Genomic DNA, 22,195 nt, shown 5'->3' on the forward strand with positions numbered 1-22,195 from the left:
GGTCAGGGACATTACTACCGTATCCCGAGCCAGATTAGTCACGTGGGGCTCTTTTCCCCCGTGGTGACTGGTGGCCAAAGGACAAAAAAAAAACATGTAACAACAAAATGAAACCCCACTTCTAATAAAACTCAAATCAAATCATAGGAGAAAATCGCCAGATATAAACCAAAATAATAGATAATTTACGAAAATTATTTAGATCCAGAGGCTTCTCTTATTTTTGAATAAACTCTCATGTGACTATTACTTTTAAGTTTGAACTCGTTCCTCTTTTTTGTCCTTGGCTCTTCGATCATACCTTTGGTAACCACCGCCTACCAGGGACGATGGAGGAAAAATTCATTTTATCAATCCAAGTAGATAAATTGAAGGATGTTCGTCTTTCCCCTTCATGATTTAAAAAAGAGGTGAAACAATATATGATGGTGAATAAAAAATGGATGAATAAGTAAATAATAGGATCATGAAATAGGGGTGTTCATAACCGAACCAAACCAATTAAAACCGCTCAAATCGATCCAAAAAAACCAAAAACTGAAAAACCGAAAATAGTAAAAACCAATATTTACGCTAATGGATCGGATTGGTTTTCAGTTCCCATGTTCTAAATCGTACCGATCCAAACCAAACCGAAAGTATTTATTTATTTAAATTTTGACATACATAATTACCCATTTAACCATACTTATAATATTGTATTCCATGTATACCCAAACATTTACAGTAATGTGTTTAACATTTTCCAAGTTAGGAGACATATGTCTTCTTTTCATTCAGCGAAAGTGAAACATATCAGTGCGTACATAATTCATTTCTTACAGTATTGATGTTAGTGTTAAGCATGATATCTTGTCTCTGTAACTTTTACAGTGCTTCTTGTTTTATGATTTTATTTTCTATTTTGTTATGTATTTCAAGATTTTTACTTTCTTTGAAAAACTGAAATCCAATCCAATCCAAACCGATAAAAATTGGATCGGATTTGAAAAAAAAAAAAGGGTAATTAAATTATAAAACTGAAACGATTGATAAATTATTTTTCTCTATAGTTGTTTCAAATGAAAGAAAAATTGAAGGTGAAAGTTCCTTATCATGAAATTGAATAAAGAATTGAGAAACAGAAAAATGAAAGGGAGGAAATAGAGGAGTATGAAAAATATGGAAGAAAGTTGAAAATACTTACCATGGAGTAGACGAACGGAGAAAAAAACAGGATGAGTTTTTTTCATAAGAAATTTCAAAGATGGGAGGAAGAAGTATAAGATGAATAGGAAATGGAGGAAAATGAAAGTCCTTGCCTTGTTTTCGAGGAGGTATGCACAAAAGGATGCTGAAATATTTTGATTTATTAATGTTTAATTTTTTCCTAAAATAAAATACTCATTATTGGTCAATGAAAAATTAATCAGAAATTAAACATATCAACAAAATTATTTGTATTAAATGTTCTAAGGATTCATTAATTAAATTATATCAAAATGTTATAGATTAAATAAATAATGTCATAAATGTCTCAAAAGAGCAAATGAATTCTCTAACCAATGCACATGTATAGCAAAATTAATTATTTTTGCATTAAGATAAAATTAAAGCATTACCTAGCACATGATTGATAAATTATTTTTCTCTATAATTGTTTCAAATGAAAGAAAAATTGAAGGTGAAAGTTGCTTAACATGAAATTGAATAAAGAATTGAGAAACAGAAAAATGAAAGGGAGGAAAGAGAGGAGTATGAAAAATATGGAAGAAAGTTGAAAATACTTACCATGGAGCGGAGAGAAAAACATGATGGATTTTTTTCATAAGAAATTCCAAAGATGGGAGGAAGAAGTATAAGTTGAATAGGAAATGGAGGAAAATGAAAGTCCTTACCTTGTTTTCGAGGAGGTATGCACAAAATGATGCTGAAATATTTTGATTTATTTATGCTTAATTTTTTCCTAAAATAAAATATTCATTATTGGTCAGTGAAAAATTAATCAGAAATTAAACATATCAACAAAATTATTTGTATTAAATGTTCTAAGGATTCATTAATTAAATTATATCAATTTAATTTCGAAAATGTGGAATATTTCATTTTTGAAATTTCAATTCTTTAATTAATCTTGTCTAATTTTATTAAATTTTTTCGTTATTTCTTACAAATTATTTCATTGTTCCAATAAATTATCAATTCTTGAGCATCAAGGTTTTTAAAAATTGAATTTCAAAAGACAATTAATTATACTCATTAATTGTAGGAATTAATTAGAGCCATTAATTTCAATTATAAGAAATCAAAATTGTAGTATCTAAAATAGGAATATTTATTCAATTGCCAAATTTTCGAAAAATTAAAAAAAAGAAAATGATGCTAAAATTTTTTAAAAAATATATTTATTTTATTTTCAAAAAATTATTTGCTCATCACACTCATTTTACAACTAATCTAGTAATAATTAGATTTTAAACGATTACTATAGTAAAGGAAATTCGAATTTCAAAAAAATTAATTTATATTTTAAAATCATTTTAACCATAATATTAAAGAAAAACAAATAAATGAATTCTAGAAAAATAAAAATTAAAAGATCCAATACTTATTTCTATTTGAAATAATTACGAATATTTATTATAACTATTTAGAATATTGTTAATTAAAAAAAAGGGATTGCAATTACTTTTATGAATCGTATTTTCAAATTTGTAATATTTTTTTAAAATATTTGATTTATCTTAAAAAATAATTTCAGGGAAAATAAAAATTTAATTTTTTTTAATCAGAATTGATTATTTTCAAAAAGTTTTAATCTAATTATGAATTTTTAATAATGGATGAAATGGATGAAATAAGTTTTAATCTAATTGTGATTATTATTTTTTATTTTCGAATTTAATTTTTCTTATCATATTTGTAATGTTTTCAAATATAATTTCAAGTAAAGGTTATATAAAAAATCGAAATTAAATATTAAATATTAAAAAATTAAAACATTAATTGTTGTGATAATTCAATTAAAAAGGATTTAAAATATTTTTGAACTTTTAAATAAAGGTTACATAAAAATTAGAATTACATTAAATGATATTAAATAGGGTGAGTCATGATTGTATGTTGTGACAAAAAAGTAGAATGAATATTTTTTTTCTTGGAGAGAAAATGGATGAATATGGAGGTGCCATGTGTCATATATCTTCTAGAATAAACCTTATTTTCACATATATATAGATTTTTGGAATATTCCATTTCTTGGAGAAAAAATTCCAGAATATGCTCTAGCTTTTTGGATCAAATAGGATAATAAGGTCTGCTAATGGAAAAAACCTTGGAAATTTGTTTAGTAATGAAATGTTTATTAATGATGTGTGTCTCACATATAAATTATTTGTTTGATTTGTAGAAGTTTTAGCAAAAAAAAAAAGCAAAATTTTTAAAAAATTGATTTTTTTTTTCATTTTTGAATTTAAAAAAGGTAATTAATTATATACATTGACTTTAGTTATTAATTAGAGTCATTAATAACAATTATAAGGATAAATGTTTAATATAGATTAAAATTTTGGAAGAATAAATCAAACTTAATAAAAACATGATGCTTATTTTCTAATTTACCAAAAAATCATGATGCTAGAAAAAAAAATATTTATTTGATTTGAAAACAATTATTTTCTCATCTAAGTAAACCAACAACCAATAATATTAATTAGATTTTCAACAATTATTATAATGAAGAAAGTTAAATTTCAAATGTAAAATTAATATAATATTTCCTTCCAATATATTTTTTAAAAAATTTAAATATATTTTTTAAAAACATGTTAAAGACATAAATTATAGGTTAGGAAATAATGATAGTTTAAATTAAAAGTTTCAATATTTATTATCAACATTGCTGTTGGAGTTGAACAAACAAAGGATTCCAATTTTTGTTGTGTATTATATTTTTTAATTTGTAATAAAAAAAACTAATGTTAGATTTATTTTTAAAATAATTTCAAGTAATTTTTATATTTAAAATTTAAAAAGTGAGAAAAAGATTTCGAAATAATCGTTTATTTTTTGAAATAGATTTCGTAATATTTTTTGAAATATACATTCAAGTGTATCATATAGGATAAGGAATTATTAATAATAAATGAAATTAAATAGGTGAGAGATGAAATATGTTGTAACAAAAAAGTGGGATGTCTTTTTTTTTCTTGGAGGGAAATTGGAAGAATTTGGGGGTGCCATGTGGCATAGGCTTCTAGAAGGAAACATTATTTTCATATATATATATATAGATGAAATGAATTTCCATCAGAACAGTGTCAAAGATGGTAAGCATTTCTTGAATGATCATCTAACTGATTTTGTGTTGTTTAGTCGAGCATTAAATGGATAAACCTTCATTGGTATTAGGTAATATTAACTCATGAAATTTAGTCAACTTGTTTTGATCCTTAATAAATACGCCGAGTCATTTATTCTGGACGATGAAGTGGTGCCTTGTTTGCATCCTTGCAAAATATTGATATGCATTTATGAAAATTAAGGAACATTTAGTAAGCTTTTATGGTTGCAGGTTGGCTGTGTTATGGAGAAAAAAGCTTTTGCTCATCATCCGAGATTATCCGATTGACTGGTAGACTATGGCTATACTCTTTCTTCCTTGAGGTGAATGGATTTTGGATAAAACTTCAATGGCAGATCCATGTAAATAGTAATTTTGCGCCTATGGGCAACCCTGGGGAAAAGTAAGAATAGAAAAAGAAATGATTACTTTGTTTAACATGATTTTATGCAAGACACATTGATATGGATGGGATGAAGTCTGTCATGCATTTGTCTAGTGTTACAAAATGAATTTTAGCATGTTTAAATCAACATTTTTTTCCTCTTAGAATCAAATCTTCATAGAAGCTTCTCTTCAGAATTTATTTGGCTTAATTCCAGTTTGGGTCCCTGATGTTTCACAAATGTGCGATCTGCACCCCCTGTGTTTGAAATGTGCGGTCAAGGTCCCTCATGATTCTAGAACGATCTGCTGAGGCCCTTCCGTTAAGTTCCGTCAGTTGACTAAACGAAAGTCCCTGACTAAATTCATTAATTCTGAAAAAGCAAATTGGTGACAGAAATAATCCGTCACAAACACAGGCCTCTTCCAACCAATCCAAAAATACAACCCCCCTCAACACAATACAGAAACACAAACTTGGAATCAAAAATAAAATCCAGAAACACAAACTCCTTCAACAAAATTCCAGAAACACACCTTCTTTTAACACAAAATCTAGAACCACTAACCCCCGCACCACATCACCATCACTGCAACCCATTTTTTCACACTCATTTTCACCTTAGAAAACTCTTCATCCTTCCGTCTGAAAATCCTGGAGGAGGTTGAGAAATCTTGCATTTTGCCTCATAAAAAACCAATCTTCACGCTGATTGAACCATTTTTTGTACTCCTAAAAAAATAAAACTCATAGAATCAATAAGAAAACCCACTTTTACATTCCAAATCCTATACACTCAAGGATTAGAATGAATAAGATGAAGATATAATTTTCCATGATAAACAGAGAAAAGTGCTCAAGGTATGATCGACTCAAGATGTTCCCTACATTACCATCTCCTCTCCCTTAAGCTGTCTGGAAGACCAATGCTAGAGTCCTTACCTCTTCAACTCTTAAGCGCAAGGCAAGCCATGAGCAATTGGAAGAGCAGTCCCTTTTAAAGAAATCTGCTACTGATGGTGAAGCTGATGTAATTATGACAAATTCATCACCATCTCACAAGCAAGGGGAGACAAAGACTCAAAATTCCTCAGTTGATTCAATAGCAGCCGCATCAACATCTTATAGGCAGATGAAAAATGAGACCACTTTACATGGCAAAGTTAAAAGTAACAAGATGAAAAATGAGACCACTTTAGATGATATTTTTGACAAACTAAAATTACTACCTGGTATAAAATGTATAATTTTCTTTCTAATGAGAAAGTGTCGTGACCTCCTCCAAATTAGTCAAAGCCATCCCCTTTCCCTCGGTCTCCAAATCACCACCAAATTTACCTTCCTTCAACCTTTGAACAGCCCCAAGAACTCACCTCCATCCCAGCCAAACTCAACGACCTGCAAACCCCAATGCCGAGACACCATGAAATCCTCTTTTCTGTTTTGGCTTCCACCGCCGTTGAACCACACCCGTTTCGGTCCTCTCGCCTCGTCGTTGAGCTCGTTGGAGAGACTTCCACCACCCAACAACCTCCCTCACCCCCACCCTTAGAGAACTTCTTCCTCTCTTTTTTTCCCAACAACCCCACCCCAGCAAACTGAGACGCAACCACTCATAACCTGCCCTTAATTTTAAGGACGATGCTCGCCGGAGAAGACGTCGGTGGCGGTCGCCGGAGTGACGACGACCGAACATCAAATTGGTTGAGGGGTTTTGAAGCTGGCTTCAAGGGGAGTCTAACCATGGTGTTGATTTTTCCATTGGAGGTCGGACGGCTCTGAAATCGGGGCGAGAAGGTGGTGGCGGTAAGGTTTCATATCCTCTATTTTGTGTCGATTTTCTTCGAATCGGGAGGTGGTGTTGGAGCGCCGGTGTTCGCTGGGACAGGGGGAGGAGCATGCGATTGACAGGTGGTGGTCGCGGCTCTGGTGGTGGTCGTTGGACCATTTGCAGGGGCAGAGCTTCATGGTTGTGGCCAACGGTGGTTGTTGCGTGCGTGGAGGTGGTGGTTCAGCCAAGGAATGAAGAAGAGTAGTATGAAGAGGGTGATGAATAGAGGAGAAGGGTGCTGCCATGGTGTGTTGGGTTGCAGAGGAAAGGGTAAAGAAAAATGAAGAAGATGATGTGTGAGGGAGAGGAGAAAAACACGAGAGGGAGAGGGAGAGTGAGAGTGAGGTGTTGGCTGAAGGGTTTTGTGACGGAATATTTCCGTCACAAATTATTAGCCTATATTTCATGAATTAAATAAGTGACACGTCAGCATTTCCGTTTGGTCAACAGACGGAACCTAGCGGAAGTTAACGGAAGGGCATCGTTATCACGTTTTAGATATATGAGGGATCTTGACCGCACGTTTTAAACACAGGGGGTGCAGACCGCACATTTATGAAACATCAGGGACCTAAACTGGAATTAAGCCAATTTATTTTTAAGAGAGAAAAGTGGAAATAGTTCGTGATATCATTTACCAACTATCCTGTTATGATTCATGAACCCACTGTTAAGTCCCAGCCTGCAACTTTAGGACTTGACTTAATTTTCACGCATTGATGACTGTTTTAATGCATTGATGTTCCTTCTTCCCACCCTGCTTGTAGGCTTTGTTTGGTAGAGTTGATTAGGGAGGCAAGGAAGGGGTTACTTTGTTTTGATGTGACTTATCTTTGTATGTTATCTCATTTATGAAGGAAAGGAGAGGGTGAGTTAGTTTTCAGTTTAGCTCAATGAGAAAATTATATCTATATATGCAAATCTTCACATGAAGTATGGGAAGGGTAAAAAGAGGGTTCTTGCAGGTCATTTTTTTTGTTACCTGTATACATATTTTCTAGCATATTAATTTCATTAGATTATATATAGTAGTATAATTTGATGAAAGTGGCCTTTGCGCAACGATTAAAGTTGTTGAGGTTGCGTATAATAGACCATGTGGTCAGACCCTTCCTGAACCCCGTGCATTACGAGAGCTTTAATGCGCCCGGCCACCTTTTTATAGTAGTATAATTTGATATTCATTTACATGTGTTTTTTAAAAGGAGGGAGTGGACATTCTATATTTTACTCATTTTCTTCTTTCTTTGTGTTCTAATTCCTTTTTCATTTGCTTTCTCAAAGGACCCTTGTTTTGCATTAGCTTCAGTTTAAGCCTTTTGGCCCCTCATCTTGATGATCTCTCACCGACCTCTAGCTGTGAACCTTTGTGAAATTGCACTTATTGTATTGATGACACTGACAACATGAGAGTCTGAGTTGATGATGCATTGATGGTGTTAATTTAAGAGTGAAAGAAAACACTTAAATTAATCAAAGATGAATCGGAAAAAGTAAAGGAGAAGTGAATGGTAGATGAACACAAATGGATGCCAGCTTGTAGATGAGTGTGTGCAACGCATTTTCAATCTTGGGGGTTATGGTATGTGTGGGCTTTTAGTTGACAAATGCATAAATGAAGGTGCAAAGGGCAAGGATCATTATCTTGGAGAGAAAATGGATGGAATAAGGTGGGCATTTATCATTCTGAACAAAATATCTCCTTCATTATTCTCAACCGTCTCAATTACTCTTGAATTTATGTGATTTAAATGGTCTTAATAGAGTTGCCTTTTTTTTCAATGCTCGGAACTACCCAACCCACTCAATTGATTATCCTTCTCTTCCAAACCTACAATAAATTTTTCTTATACTAAATACAGCACAACACATATCAGTATATGACTTTCATGCCCTTGCTCTCATTATACATGTGGATGATGGTTGCACTTGTAATAGTTTGCTCTTGAAATCTTGTCTCTGCATTTTGAGTTACTGTTATGGGCTAATTTATGTTAGCAGGCAAAGCCAGAATGTGACCTAACTTATCTGTGACTTGTCAACAACCATTGTGCATTTGTGCTTACACCTTCATCTTTATTCGGCCCCAGCTTAGGATTTCAACACCGATGTCTTAATTAGTTTATTTTTCATAAAAAAAAATACGTGTCGAGCATGTTGAGGTGCGCCCGAGTCACTGTTTAAGTGCATTGTTAGATACACGATGGAAAACTAGGGTGGATGGATAGAAGCAAACTTATCTCAGCTTTTATAACTGTTCATTATGATTATGACATCACTGTAATTTTTTCACTGTGTATCTAAGCATGCGTAGGTGATCGGTGCTATGTAGGTCTCCCAGCTCTCATGATTCATGAGTTTTACAGCTACCAAGTGGGCCTTGCAATCTATTTTAACTGTCTACAAAGTACAGAGGATCTATATGCTCTAACAAAATAATCTACGGAGGCTGCTACTTTTATCTGTTTTTATTTTTTTTAACCTTTTAATTACATATGGTGGCTAACATAACATTAATATGCGTCCTTGGTTGGATGAAACAGTAATATCATTGAGAGAAAGAAAACAGAGTGAAGATAAAGGGAAAAAAACATACCAAGGTTGATTTGATTTCACCTAGAATTTCATTAAGCAAACTAGTAGGGCACCTGAGAGGTTAAGTCCTATTACACGTTGCTGCTAAAAAAGCAGGAAATCTGAAAAAACCAGTTCCAGATAGAGGAGTCACATAGATTCCTAGCATTCTCAAAATTTTCATTAACTTATCTTTTTATATAAAATAATAGCTAGAACAGTGCTATTCACGCTCCACTCTATCTCTCACTTTCTTGCTTTTGACAAAAAATTCTGATTTTGCTGAGAAAAGAAAGGCAAGAAGTGGAGCGCAAGTAGCACTACTCATAGAAAGGCTAACAAATATAACAAAAGAAAAAGAGAAAATAGAAAGATCTTGATTCCTAGGTTAAAAGCTAACATGTCCTACTAGCAGCAGAGAATGCAGAACTGGTAACAGGGTACTCTTCCTCCTCTTCTAGCTCTTCCTTTTGTTGTTGTCATGGAGGAAATCAAGTAAAACAGTGCTTTTGCACTTGGGGCACTTGGGATCATCCTCAGAAAGCATGACATACATGAGGCAGCGAGGGCACCCTACTAGCACCATGGAAGTGGCTTCTTCTGGGCTCGTTGAGTGGTTGTTGTTGTTGTTTCCTTCCTCTTGGTTCAGCTCAGTGGAGACACAAGAGGTTGTTGGTGATGTCGGCGACACCGTCGCTGACCGGTTCGGTGACGACTCCAATCTTCTATGGTTAACCCTTGGTGGTGATAGGTTCAGCTTCAGCTCAAGCTTTGGACCACTTCCATTCCTGTGACTCATGGTTCTGTTTTGTTGCCTCTGCAAAAAGTACTTAATTACCTGTTTTGACACAAAACATTTGAAGCAACATAAAAAGAGTCCAATTCCATCACAAAACAAAACACATAAACACAAGTTTTATTCTATTAAGCTATTCAGTGAGGTCGGCAATATGCATCACATGATGATCCATATTAAAGATACTTACCAGTTTCATGTTTAGAGTTTAGAGTTTAGGGTTTTGATAATTTATCGAACTCTATACGACAAAGCATAGGTGGTGTTCCGTGACAAAACAAAAAAGAAAGAGAAAATTGAAATTCTGAGGAAAAAAGTATACCTTAGAGAAGTTTGTAGGAGCAAGTTGTTGCGAAAGCTAATTCAGGCCTGAAAGAGACTGAGAGAGCATGAAGCAGAACAAGCTCCGGCACGAGCAAGGTGTTGGAGGTTGAAGGCTGAAGGCCATTTTATATAAGGAAAATGAAGGGGGTGATTTAAAGCTTAATTTAATTGTGGGAGAGAGGTGGAGGAGGGAATAGGATGAATGAGGAGAGAGAAGAGTGAGAGAGAAAAAAAAAGTGATGGAATTGAATTGAATTGTTGGGTAGAAGAAGAGTGTAAATTGTGGCCAGAAAATGTATTAATTGTGTGGAAAAATCCCAAGGAGTATGCAGAATGGGGAAATTTGTAGTAAATATTGCAATTACAAAGTGCAGGGTGAGGGCCTTTCTTCATTCATTGCTTGTAGAGGAGTCGGTGTTTAAGGTTCAACACAACAGCACGAGAGATCACACCAAAAGCTAAACTCATATTTAAAAAAGAAAAACCCAACTCCACCAAGAAAATTTAATTCTACTTAAATACTATCACCAATTGAAAATCATGTGTAACAGTCTAACCTCAAATTTAAATGTTCAACAGCAACCCCAAGAAAAGGAGAACAATTTAAACTAAGGGTTGAGATATTGATGAGGTGCTTTCAACCTTGTGGCTAGATCTGTCTAAGTAAGCATCTAGTTTTGGGAATGGATTTTTCTTGGTCTGTGTCTCTGTTGGTTTTTTGAGGAATTAGTTAGCTCTCTCTTGCTTTTGGAAGTACAAGACATGTGTTCATCATCCGACAGACATTACAAGATTTCATTGTGTTTTATCATGGGGACCAATTGGACCATTTGATTGTTTTGAAGACTTTGTCTCAATAACAAAAAGTGAATGTCTCTTTTTTTTGGTCAATTTTATTCATCAATTGTTAAATTGTTAAAGCAAGAGTATAATGTTATCGTGCTATGGTGAAAATTAATTTGAGCCCAGTCCAATTATGCCTATCGCCCCTCACGAGGTATCACATTAGTAACTGTTCAAAAATTAAGGACTAACTTGTAAAAAATTAGTTCTTAAAATTTCCAATTTTCACAAGTGATAGTTCATCCGAGAAGTTCTTAAGAAAGAGAGGTGCGCCACGCGAACAACTTAAGTATCAAGACTTTCCTAGCTAGAACCACTCGAAAATTCTCATCACAAGATCAACAAGATTTTCCGACACCTCAGTTCATAAACCAATTTTCCAAAATCAATATTTAAAAGCAATATCCATAACTAAAATACCCAATATATTAAATATAATCCCGAATTCAAAAATGATATCTTAGCACCCAGGTGCTACAACAAACTAAAAGAACGACAATTTAAAAAGAGAGCACTAGACAACGGAAATGCTCAATGCCATGCAACAATTTCAAAAACATGCTAGTCTTTCCAACAATTCAAGTTTAGTAACAAATAGACATTTAGCATCAAAAATTCAGCAAGCATAACGCAAGTATAACGTATCACAACCGACATCGATATAGACATCAATCAAGTAAAAGCAACTGCATCTCAACCACATGCATATCAATAACGGCACACATGACTCTAGGCACTTCTAGGACCAAGTTAACCCTTATCGTTGAAGGTAGTCGTGCATGTACATTACGTCCAACCTTGAAACACAACACTTTAGAATAATTGAACCCTAGCCTGCGGCCTATATAGGGGAGGAAAAGTTCGGAAAACAATTTTTCAAAGCAATGTGTTTCATGATAAAAGAAAGAAATAAGGTGAAAGGATTTTTAAAACCTCAAGCTACAACCCAAACCCTCATGAATTCAGAAAGAAAAGGAGGAAAAGAGTTGCATAAAAGCGCACCATTGATGCTCTTGAACAATGAAGGAAAATTGAAGAATTTCTCTAGTGAAGGGAAAGGAAAATTTTGGCCAAGAAGGGGAAGGAAGAGGGTGAAAGTTCTGAATGAAAAATCCCTCATAGACGTCTCTATTCATAGGAGAATAAAATGAAGAAGTTGAGCCCTAAACCCCTCAAAACATACGCATATCACTAGGAAAATATGAGATAATTTTGTTTCTTCATCTTATCACTTATCATCACTTAAGCTTGATTGTCTACTCTCTTTAAATATGAACTCAAACTCACTAAAATTTAGAATAAAAAATCAACACTTATCAAGCGAAAAAAAAAAAAAAACTTACCCTCCCAAGTCTATGTGAATCACGCCTCACACACTAGAAATAGGGATAATTTTGACTTTTCCTTGACATTTCTGGTTAAATTTTAGTTTTATTGAATTCAAACTTAAAAAAAATTAAAACTTGAATTTTTTTTGGTACATCGGAAATTATTAAAACTTGAATTTCAAAATAAGAAAAAGAAATAGTCTACAAAATATGATTTGAAAACTAAGAACAAAATCAGAAAACATCTTAAAATGTTTTGAAAATTATGTTTTTCAAACTGATAATAGAAAATATATTCAAGAACTGTTCTTAAAAATGATTTATACCAACATTTTTTTTTCTTTTTCTATTTTTAAAATATGAAAATCTTTTACATTTGTTTTGGTTACTATTTGGAAAAATAAATTGTTTTTTTTTACATCGGCAAATGATTTCTTAATTACCACTTGAGCTATTATTCGAAGTACATGCAATATAATACATGAGAATGGGATAGTTTCTTTTGTACAATCAAATGAAAGATTTGGTTACAGGAAATTGGAATTGGAATAATCTCTTACGACATGTTTGGTATCCTGTATAGTAAAAGACTAGATAGTATAAGGTATGATAGTATTAGGTCTGATAAAAATTTAATATTATTCAGTGTTCGGTCATAAACTATATAACTTACCATTTCGTTAAAATTAATATAAAGAGGCGGAGGTGGCCTAGGTAGCTGCAATAATGGTGGTGGCGTGATGGAGGATGGTGGTTGTAGAGGTGGCAGTGGTTATGCCGAGTGGTGGTTAGGGTGGTGGCAGCGACGTCAGTGTTGGAAGTGATGGTGGTGGCAGCATTGGCAGTGGAGGGAGGTGGTGGTGGCAATGGTGGACAGTTGTGGTAACGGCAGTGGCGATGGCGTTTCAAGCGATAAAAAAAGTGGTGGTGTTGAAAGTGATGGTGATGGTGGTGGCGGTGGTGGTGGAAGAGGTGGCAGTGATATAGGAAGGTGATAGTGATGATGGTGGCGGCGGTAGTAGTAATGGTGATGATGGTGGTGGCGGTAATAGTGGTGGTAGGTGATGGCAGTGGCGATAGCGATAACGAAACAACGGTTGTGGCAGTGGACTAGTGGTGGAGGCGACGGTGTCGGTGACAGAGGTTGACGGTGGTGGGGGCGGTGGTGATAACGACAACGACAATAGTGGCAGTGGTGGAGGCGATGACGGTGGAAGTGGAGGGTGGTGGTGGTGGATAGAGGTGGTGGCAGTGGTGGAGAGTGGTGGCAGTAAATATTTTCATATAGCTTATACATCACACTCTTATCATGTCTCATTCATCATCTATCGGGTGGATTAAATAATTCATCATCTATATATCTATATATATATGTAAAGCACACTTGAGTTTTAGCATTAATGTTTAAGCAAAACTCAAGTGTTGCATTGTATTTAAAGTATCCCAAAAAAATTGTAATATATTAAACAATAATAGAATTAAAATTGAAAAAATTTATATTGTTAAAAACTATTCAACCACTTAAATAACAACATTTTCCGATGTAACAAAAAAAAAATTAAATAACAACATTTATAAACTTAAAATTTACTTGAGTTTTGTATTTCGCAAATGTTAAAAATTAAATTCAATAAGAAAATAATATTTATTAAAAAATAATAATTAAGATAAAATAATTTTAAATTAAAAAACTATCTTTATATATATGTAAAGGAGACTTGAGTTTTTGCACTCCTTTACATTAAATGCATTATTAAATAGTAAAACTTTTCTTTTGTATTTATACATTTAATAATAAAATTAAAAACTAAATAAAACTTCTTTAGTCTTAATCTATTCAACTTCCTATTAAATTGTAAAAGTCACTTTGAACCTTTATATTAAATAGATTAAATTAAAATATTAAAAATGAATAAAATTGCTTAAGTCATAAGCTATTCAACTATCTACTAAAATGCAAAACTCACTTGAAATTTTATTACAAATACATCAAGAAATAACAAAATTCTTTTGAATTATATACATTAAAATAAAAACAGATCAACAAAATTTCCAACACAATAAGTTAATCTACTACCAACTAATTTACATGTTTGTTGTATAAGGTTGAACAAAACATAACACTTTAGTTGTTTAAAAAAGTGTGAAACAGGAAAGAATGAAACAAGACACACTAATAAAAAAATTACACTGATGTTTTTTGACCAAAAAATTACATTGGTAAAAGTACTCATAATTTACATGTGAATAATTTTAGTTATATAATGAAAACAAATATTAAAAATATTTATATAAATAAATATTTAAATAAAATATTGATATAAAAAAATGTGTGGATGCTTGATTCCCCTAAAGCAATGTCTCAAGTTTGAGTTTAATGATGGAAAAACCTCACTGGAAGAGTTAACTCCACCGTGATGTGAAAATTCTCGGCTCGAGCAGGATTTCCTATAAGGAGGATACCTCTGAAGGAGGAACATGTAAGCACAAAAAAAATGAGTTAAAATATATTTGTTTGAGGTAGGAAGTTTAATATGAGTTAATATAATGATTTAAAAAGTATTTGTTTACTTAAAATATAATTAAAAAATATATTAGTCATAATATTTTTCATTTTTTATTTAATTATTTAAAAAAATTCATTGAATACATTAAAGAGTAAAAGCATCCTACATTTGTATTAAAATACATGAAGCCATATCAAAGAAGGGTGATGAAGATGTGGAAAGAATAGATGAAGATGATATAATTCTGGATTTTCTAATTTTTTATTAATTTTTTAAAAAAACGTTGAAGTTTTTAGATGAAATTGGATGGAAGACCAAAGTTGCTAATAGAGAACAACGTTGGAATACTAAAATACAAGTAAATTTTTTTAGGGATCAAAATTGTGGGTAATGTAAAAGTGGGGGACCAAATGTGCAATTAAGCCTAATACAATTAAAAACCGAAAAAAATTATATTCTCAAAATTTATTCAACTACCTACGTTAACTAATAATATTTATAAACTTACAAATTGACTTAAATTTGCATTAGTGAAGAATATCAAAAATTAAACTTGATTTAGAAAAAAAATAATATTATCAATAAATAATTTAGATAAAATAGTTTGAATCTAAAAATGACACTATGAGGTATTTACTATTAACTATAATGATGTGTGTCTTTTGTTTTGAAAGGATCTCTATATAATTTTTTGTTCTTATTATATATTAGTAAAAACGATTTTGAGGAAGCTTAATTGAGAAAAAAAATTATGATCAAATTTGAATATATTTAAGTTAATCTATTTAAGTTATATCTTATTATAGTTGTAAATCTTAAAATTACTTTATTATTCTCGGTTTTGACAAGTGTAAATCAGTTTGGGAAACTGTGATTGTCCCTCCCAAAATATGACTTTCTCGGTTAAAGGTAGAAAAATATGTTCATACAGGTTATTTGATGGTATTAAAAACTTATTGCTTAATTTATTTTTTTACAAATTGACAAAATTATTTTTCATATTATTAAATAAAAAATCATTAAATTTTTAAAGTTATTCAATGTTAATTAATAAATATTAATTATTAAATTTGAGTAATATTAATTATTTATATAAAGAGAACTCTAATACTACTTGCTAAAATGTTTTTTTCTGAAATTATTGAAATGTCTAAACATAATTATTATTATTTATTTTATAATAATCTTTTTATATTTAAATGTTAATTTAAAATATAACCATTTTATATATAATGTTAAAAATGTTGTAAATAAATCCGTACAACCCGTTATATCCATTGTTAAAAATATTGTAAGTAAACACGTGCAACGCACGGGTATTATATTTAGTATATATGTAAATGAGACTTGAGTTTTTGCATGCATTAAATGCATTAAACCATAAAAGCTTCATACCTTTATATTAAATACATTAAAAAATAACAAAAAATATTAAATAAATTAAAAACTGAAAAAAAATTGTATTAATAAATTCAACTACTTATATTAAATAACAACATTCATAGACTTAAAATTGATTTGAGCTTTGCATTTGACAAATATAAAAAAATTAATAATAAAATAATATTTATTAATAAATAATTTAGATAAAATACTTTCAAAATAAGAAAATTATATCTATATATATCTATCTTATATATATATATATATATATATATGTAAAGCTCACTTGAGCTATAAAGTATTAAATGCATTAAATAATGGAGTTGAACAAATTAAATTTCCATTACTTTCAATTTATGATGGAAAGGTTTTGCTCTGCTAGGGCTTTCTCAACCTTAGCTTCGAAAGGTGCGGTGTGTAACACCTGCATTCGATTAATTAATAATCGGGTAAATTATTAATTTTAGTCGGGAGAAATTAATATTAGAATAGTATTAATTTTAGTAGTATGTAATTAATTAAGAGGGTTTAGTTTTGTGATGGTAATAGTAATAATGGAATTATAATATATTGAAAATAGAGTTAAGGTGGAAAAAAAAAAGGTAAACAGGAGATTTAAAAAGAAAAAAAAGAAGGGTTTGGAAAAAGAAGGAGAAACTCGTGCGTGAAACTTCAGGAAGAGAAGGAGAGAAAGAGTAGTGCGTGCGTGAAACTTCAGGAAGGGAGGGAGAACGGTTCCGTTTCAGAGATTTCGATCAGGGAACTCGGAGCTGCACTCAATCCAAAGGTAAGGGTGGAATTTTGAGTTTCTAATGGAATTATGGTGAATGATATTAGGGATTTGGGAGATGTAGAATTGTTGCTGTTAATGATGTTCTGGAAATCTGATTTGAAATCCATTGATTTTGGGGATTTTCTTTTGTGTGATTGAACGGGGTGAGGGCAGAACCATAGTATGCTAGGAGTTTTGGGTTGAGGTTCCCTTTTGATTTTCTTTATGATCACGCACATAAGGACTGTTAGGTAGCATGCTTGTTAGGTTTTGTGTCTTGTTTGATGAGAAACAACTTTAATCACTTACTTTGGAACATAAAACGGACTGGTCATTTTCCTGGTATGAACCGTGACTTTCGAAGCCTTTTAGAGCCTGTTTAGAGTGCTCGAATAATGTTGCGTTGAACTGAGAAAGTGTAGGCCTTTGAAAGAGCTTTCTGGAATGATATGGTACATAATTTTTGGTTGAGAGACGAGGTCTGTAAGTTCAGTTTAGTAAACCATGTTTTTCTGCGCTCTGTATCTGCTATCTCTGCCAGTGAACTTCAACGTGATTTTTCACCTTGTTAATGTGCCCAGAAAATTCTTTGATGAACTACAAAGTGGTAGAGTTTTCTGTTAGCTTTTCAAATTGAGGTCATTTGTAATTTTTGAACAAGTAACGAATCCTGTAGGTTATCTCTACTGAAATATGTTTCTGCTGTGAGCGTAATTCCTGAACTGCTATATGATTTATGCACGGATTTGATGATGCTGTGCTGCTGTCCAAAATTTCCTGGGCTGGACAGTACACTTCGAGACCTGTTTTCGCCCAGTTAGAGTGCTCAAATGAAGATGTGATCAACTAAGAAATTGTAGGACTTTAAGTTAGCTTTCTAGGCATATAAAATACATGATTTTTGGTTCAGTAACGAATTCAGGAGACCGCTTTTAGTGGCTGGTGTTCCTGCTGTTTTTCCAGATTACGGAAATTCTGATTGTTTTGGAAATATAATTAGATTTAGCTTACATGTTGTAAGAAAGTTAATGTCTTTATGTGCCATGTATTAGCTATGAGGATGATGCATGTGGCTGAACACCTTTAGCATGAAATTCATAATTTATTTACCATATGTGATAGCTTCTTCCATGATTGCATGCTTAAGTGAGTTGTTTCATTGATTTGGTGCCAAAATTGCCTAAGATGTCAGGGTAATTGTATAGTTGATAAAAATGTATGTGTGCTGAATTGTGTTGTTTTAAGCGATGTTAGTGATGTAGTGATATAGGCGCAATGCCTCATGTTGAAGTGATGATTATGAGATGTATACGTCCTTTCGAGTCGCATAGCATCTGCATACTCTGTGATGGCCTGTATTGGCGATTTGTGATGAAGGCTTATGCCTTGTGCCTCCAATAATTGGCAATTAGTGATGAGGGCTGAAGCCCTGTTGGTACCACATACATATGCATAGTCATTGTTGTGTTCGAATTGTATCCGAGTCGATGACGTTATTTGTGACTGTTTTAGTAACTGAGCTATATGAATATTAAAAGAAGTGGTGTGGCATTAATCTAGCATATTTATTGCCATCCTTATATTTATGATACTCGATATCTCACCCCTTCTGTTTGAATGTTACCCTTGTTGGTAACGTGCAGGTAATCAGGAGGAGTAGTCTATAGCCTTTATTTCGAGTTGGAGTCCTTGCTCTGATACGTAGCACTCGGGGGGGGGGGGGGAAATGGACGCTTGTTTTCCTTCTGTTATAATTGAATTAAGTTGTTATTTGAGAAGTTGTTTCTGTTTTAAGTTGTGGGCAAGATACTATGTTTTCTTTAAGTTTTAAAGACATTGGATTCGCTGCATAACTATTTGTCAAAGTGAACTAGTTCAAAGACTAATTAACTGTCACAAGAGCATTTAAGTTTATTTATGAGTTCATCTCAAAGTTTATGTGCTATGTATCTGTTACAAGAGCATTATGTTAATGTTTTAAGTGATTATGTAATGTCTCATGAGTGTTAAATTTTTTATCACTATGATATTTGCAATACATATGCCGTTTAGAATTGGGGTGTTACATTAGTGGTATCAGAGCAGGTCGGTCCGTCCGGCCAAGTTAACGAGTCGTAGTTGTCTAACAATCGAGTATTGTTATTTCATTTTAACTGATTTTTGTATTGTAGTGATAAGATGGCTGGAAGGAATGATGCTGCGATTGCTGCTGCCTTGCAAGCGATGGCTCAGGCTATGCAGAACCAGCCGAATGCTGACGAGAATGCTGGATCTCGCAGTTTGGCGACCTTCCAAAGAGAGAATCCACCGGTGTTCAAGGGTAAGCATGATCCAGATGGAGCATTGGAGTGGTTGAAAGAGATTGAGAGGATTTTCCGTGTGATGGATTGCACCCCAGCTCAGAAGGTTCGGTATGGCATTCATATGCTAGCAGTCGAAGCTGATGACTGGTGGCTAGAAATGCGCGACAAATTGGAAGCTGCAGGCGAGGGAATTACTTGGGATGTGTTTCGCAGGGAATTCCTGAGGAAGTACTATCCTGAAGATGTTCGGGGTAAGAAAGAGATTGAGTTCCTTGAGCTGAAACAAGGGAATCGGTCAGTGACAGAATATGCTGCGAAGTTCGTTGAGTTGGCTAAGTTCTACCCACATTTCAATGGAGAAGGTGCTGAATTTTCTAAGTGCATCAAGTTTGAGAATGGATTGCGCTCTGACATCAAAAAGGTTGTTGGATATCAGAAGATTCGTGTCTTCTCTGATTTGGTTGATAGTTGCAGAATCTTTGAAGAAGATAGCAATGCTCATCACAAAGTTGTTACCGATAAGAGAGGCAAGAGTCAACAGAACCGTGGCAAGCCTTATGATGCGGGAAAGGGTAAACAGAGAATTTCTCCAGGTCAGAGGACTAGTGGGGGAGACGCTCCTGCTAAGATTGTGTGTTTCAAATGTGGACAGCCTGGTCACAGGAGCAATGCGTGCACTACTGCTGAGGTGAAGAGGTGTTTCCGTTGTGGTAAAGCCCATGCAGTTTCTGAGTGCAGGCATAAGGAAGCTGTCTGTTTCAATTGTGGTGAAGAAGGACATATCAGTACTCAGTGTCAGAAACCAAAGAAAGCGCTTGGTAGCAAGGTGTTCGCTTTGGCTGGGACTCAGACACCTAGTGAGGATCGACTTATCAGAGGTACATGTTTCATTAATAGTACGCCATTAATCACTATTATTGATACCGGTGCTACGCATTGTTTTATTGCCGCTGCTTGTGTTGAAAGATTGGGTCTGGGGTTGTCTTCTATGAAAGGGGAAATGGTCGTCGAGGTTCCAGCTAAGGGATCGGTGACCACTTCTCGAGGTGCAGCCGTGTAGAGGTGGTGTGTAACACCCCGATTTCGGTGGCTTCACTTTAGTAACCAAAAAGAACTTAATGCGGAAAAACGTGAATATTTTTTTTCGATAATACAAAATTAAAACTGAAAGAAATAGAGCTTGACAACAGAAGATAACAGAACTAATATACAATAATAATTACAGCCCCCGCTGTAAGTAGCAAACCACGTCACGAGTAAACCTCCAGTGACGGGAAGTAAGAAAAGTAACGCCCGTAGGCAAAACGTACAATCCAAAAGGAAAGGTTAAGTGTCCGCAACACAAAACCTCAAAATGAGAATAAGTCAGCCCAGATGGCCTAAAACAAGACCCCCTAGTCCAACCAACTCTCTATGATTTCCGTAGAGAAACCACACAAAAAGCTATCGGCGGGAAACTACCCTGTTCTCAAAAGAACCATAACGGTCAGAGCTAAGACTCTCCTCCTACACTAAACCTAACTAGAGGAGCACATCACCGCACTCCCGACTATGCATCCCCAAGATCGTCGTCTGAATCTGAATCCAAGACGATCACGTCAATAGCAGCCGCAACAGTGGGTGAACTAGTGTCTGAAGAAGTCCCTCCCACAGGCACCTCCTCCGAGGGGTCCTCGTCGTCCGAAGGCGACGGTGGTGGTGGTGGTGCTCCCGGTCCAGATCCGCAGTGTACACCCGGTGGCAAGTTGAAGCTGATAGTGTAGCGCCTCCAAACTCCGCGCGTCAGGCTCGGCATCGGGTCAACGCGATCCTCCATTATTCGCCCCGAATAGATAGCTCGGTGGCTGGCGGGGTCGACCACCCATGAGCCCGGGGTGTCCTGGTCCAACATCTCGAACCTAGTCCCCCCCGAAGGGACGACCATCTCGTACCAGTCCGCCCTGGGCGTCTGACAATAAAGGGCATACATAGCCCCCCAAACACAGGTAGCACGCGCAAGGGTCAACTCCAAAGAATTATGTAAATAATAATTTCAATAGATACAGATAAGATATAGCCACTTAGGCTTATAAGTTAAAGATAGCATCCTAGGGTTGTATACTTCACAATGGATATAAAAGACGATAATAACAATTAGCATGCATCAAATAGGATTAACAAGTATCAAACACACTCAGCAACTAAGTCAGTATGTGTGTTGCATGAAATGCAATGCTGGTTGACAAGATGCATTCCGGAAGATCAACGAGTCAATCCTAGCACCAGCAACAGTGGGACCATTTCCGCTCGCGTGTCTCTTACACCACACAAAGTGTAGTCAGATCAGCAGTGAACCCGAAGGTCTGCAATTTCCGTCTGCTACTAAGAATCACCGCAGTGTTCTTATATGGAAATCCGGGTCTTATGACCATTTTGGAATCCACCGAGGTCCGGAGTTCGTCCCGTGTTAATACCTCAAAATGAGTGCATGAATGCAAAGTGATTAGCCAAACAACGTCTCCGACCTCACTCGACACGTCGCCACGTGTTCTAGCTAACTTATTGTCTCTAAAAACATACTTTAAGGTAAAAGTCGATTCTGCGACAAAATACAATTAATCGTAAAATGAGTGTAATTACTCATGATAACTCTTCGAGTCATCAATGCTCTCACGAAGTCTCACGCTTCAGTGAAGTCTTATACAATCACGAAGTCTCACGCTTCAGTGAAGTTTTATGCTTTCACGAGGTCTCACGCCTCAGTGAATTTACACACTTGCACGAAGTCTTATGCTTCAATGAAGTTTCATGCTGTTCACGAGGTCTCACGCCTCAGTGAAGATCCATGC

General features: G+C 34.2%; 2 protein-coding genes across 2 annotated transcripts; one reads left to right on the forward strand and one right to left on the reverse strand.

Moving 5' to 3' along the window:
* Positions 1 to 9,568: 9,568 nt before the first annotated feature.
* LOC130719223 (protein GL2-INTERACTING REPRESSOR 1-like) lies at positions 9,569 to 10,106 on the reverse strand. The gene is made up of 2 exons (XM_057569855.1): positions 10,098 to 10,106; positions 9,569 to 9,949 (listed from the first exon to the last, which is right to left on the reverse strand). The coding sequence occupies exons 1-2, from the start codon at positions 10,104 to 10,106 to the stop codon at positions 9,569 to 9,571; spliced, it is 390 nt and encodes a 129-aa protein (XP_057425838.1).
* Positions 10,107 to 13,268: 3,162 nt separating this feature from the next.
* Positions 13,269 to 20,427, forward strand: LOC130719224 (uncharacterized). Its single transcript, XM_057569856.1, has 2 exons — positions 13,269 to 13,393; positions 19,236 to 20,427. Exons 1-2 carry the CDS (start codon positions 13,269 to 13,271, stop codon positions 20,425 to 20,427), a joined length of 1,317 nt encoding a protein of 438 aa, XP_057425839.1.
* Positions 20,428 to 22,195: the final 1,768 nt, after the last annotated feature.

The sequence above is a fragment of the Lotus japonicus genome, chromosome 5 (assembly GCF_012489685.1).
Source record: "Lotus japonicus ecotype B-129 chromosome 5, LjGifu_v1.2".
In the NCBI taxonomy this organism is placed as follows: domain Eukaryota; kingdom Viridiplantae; phylum Streptophyta; class Magnoliopsida; order Fabales; family Fabaceae; genus Lotus; species Lotus japonicus.

What these genes read in the sequence shown, in the direction of transcription:
- LOC130719224 (XM_057569856.1), top strand. Translation starts at nt 13,269, where the DNA reads ATGGTGGACAGTTGTGGTAACGGCAGTGGCGATGGCGTTTCAAGCGAT. An exon ending in GGTGGCAGTGATATAGGAAG is followed by an intron (nt 13,394 to 19,235) that starts GTGATAGTGATG and finishes TTTGTATTGTAG; the next exon opens with TGATAAGATGGCTGGAAGGA.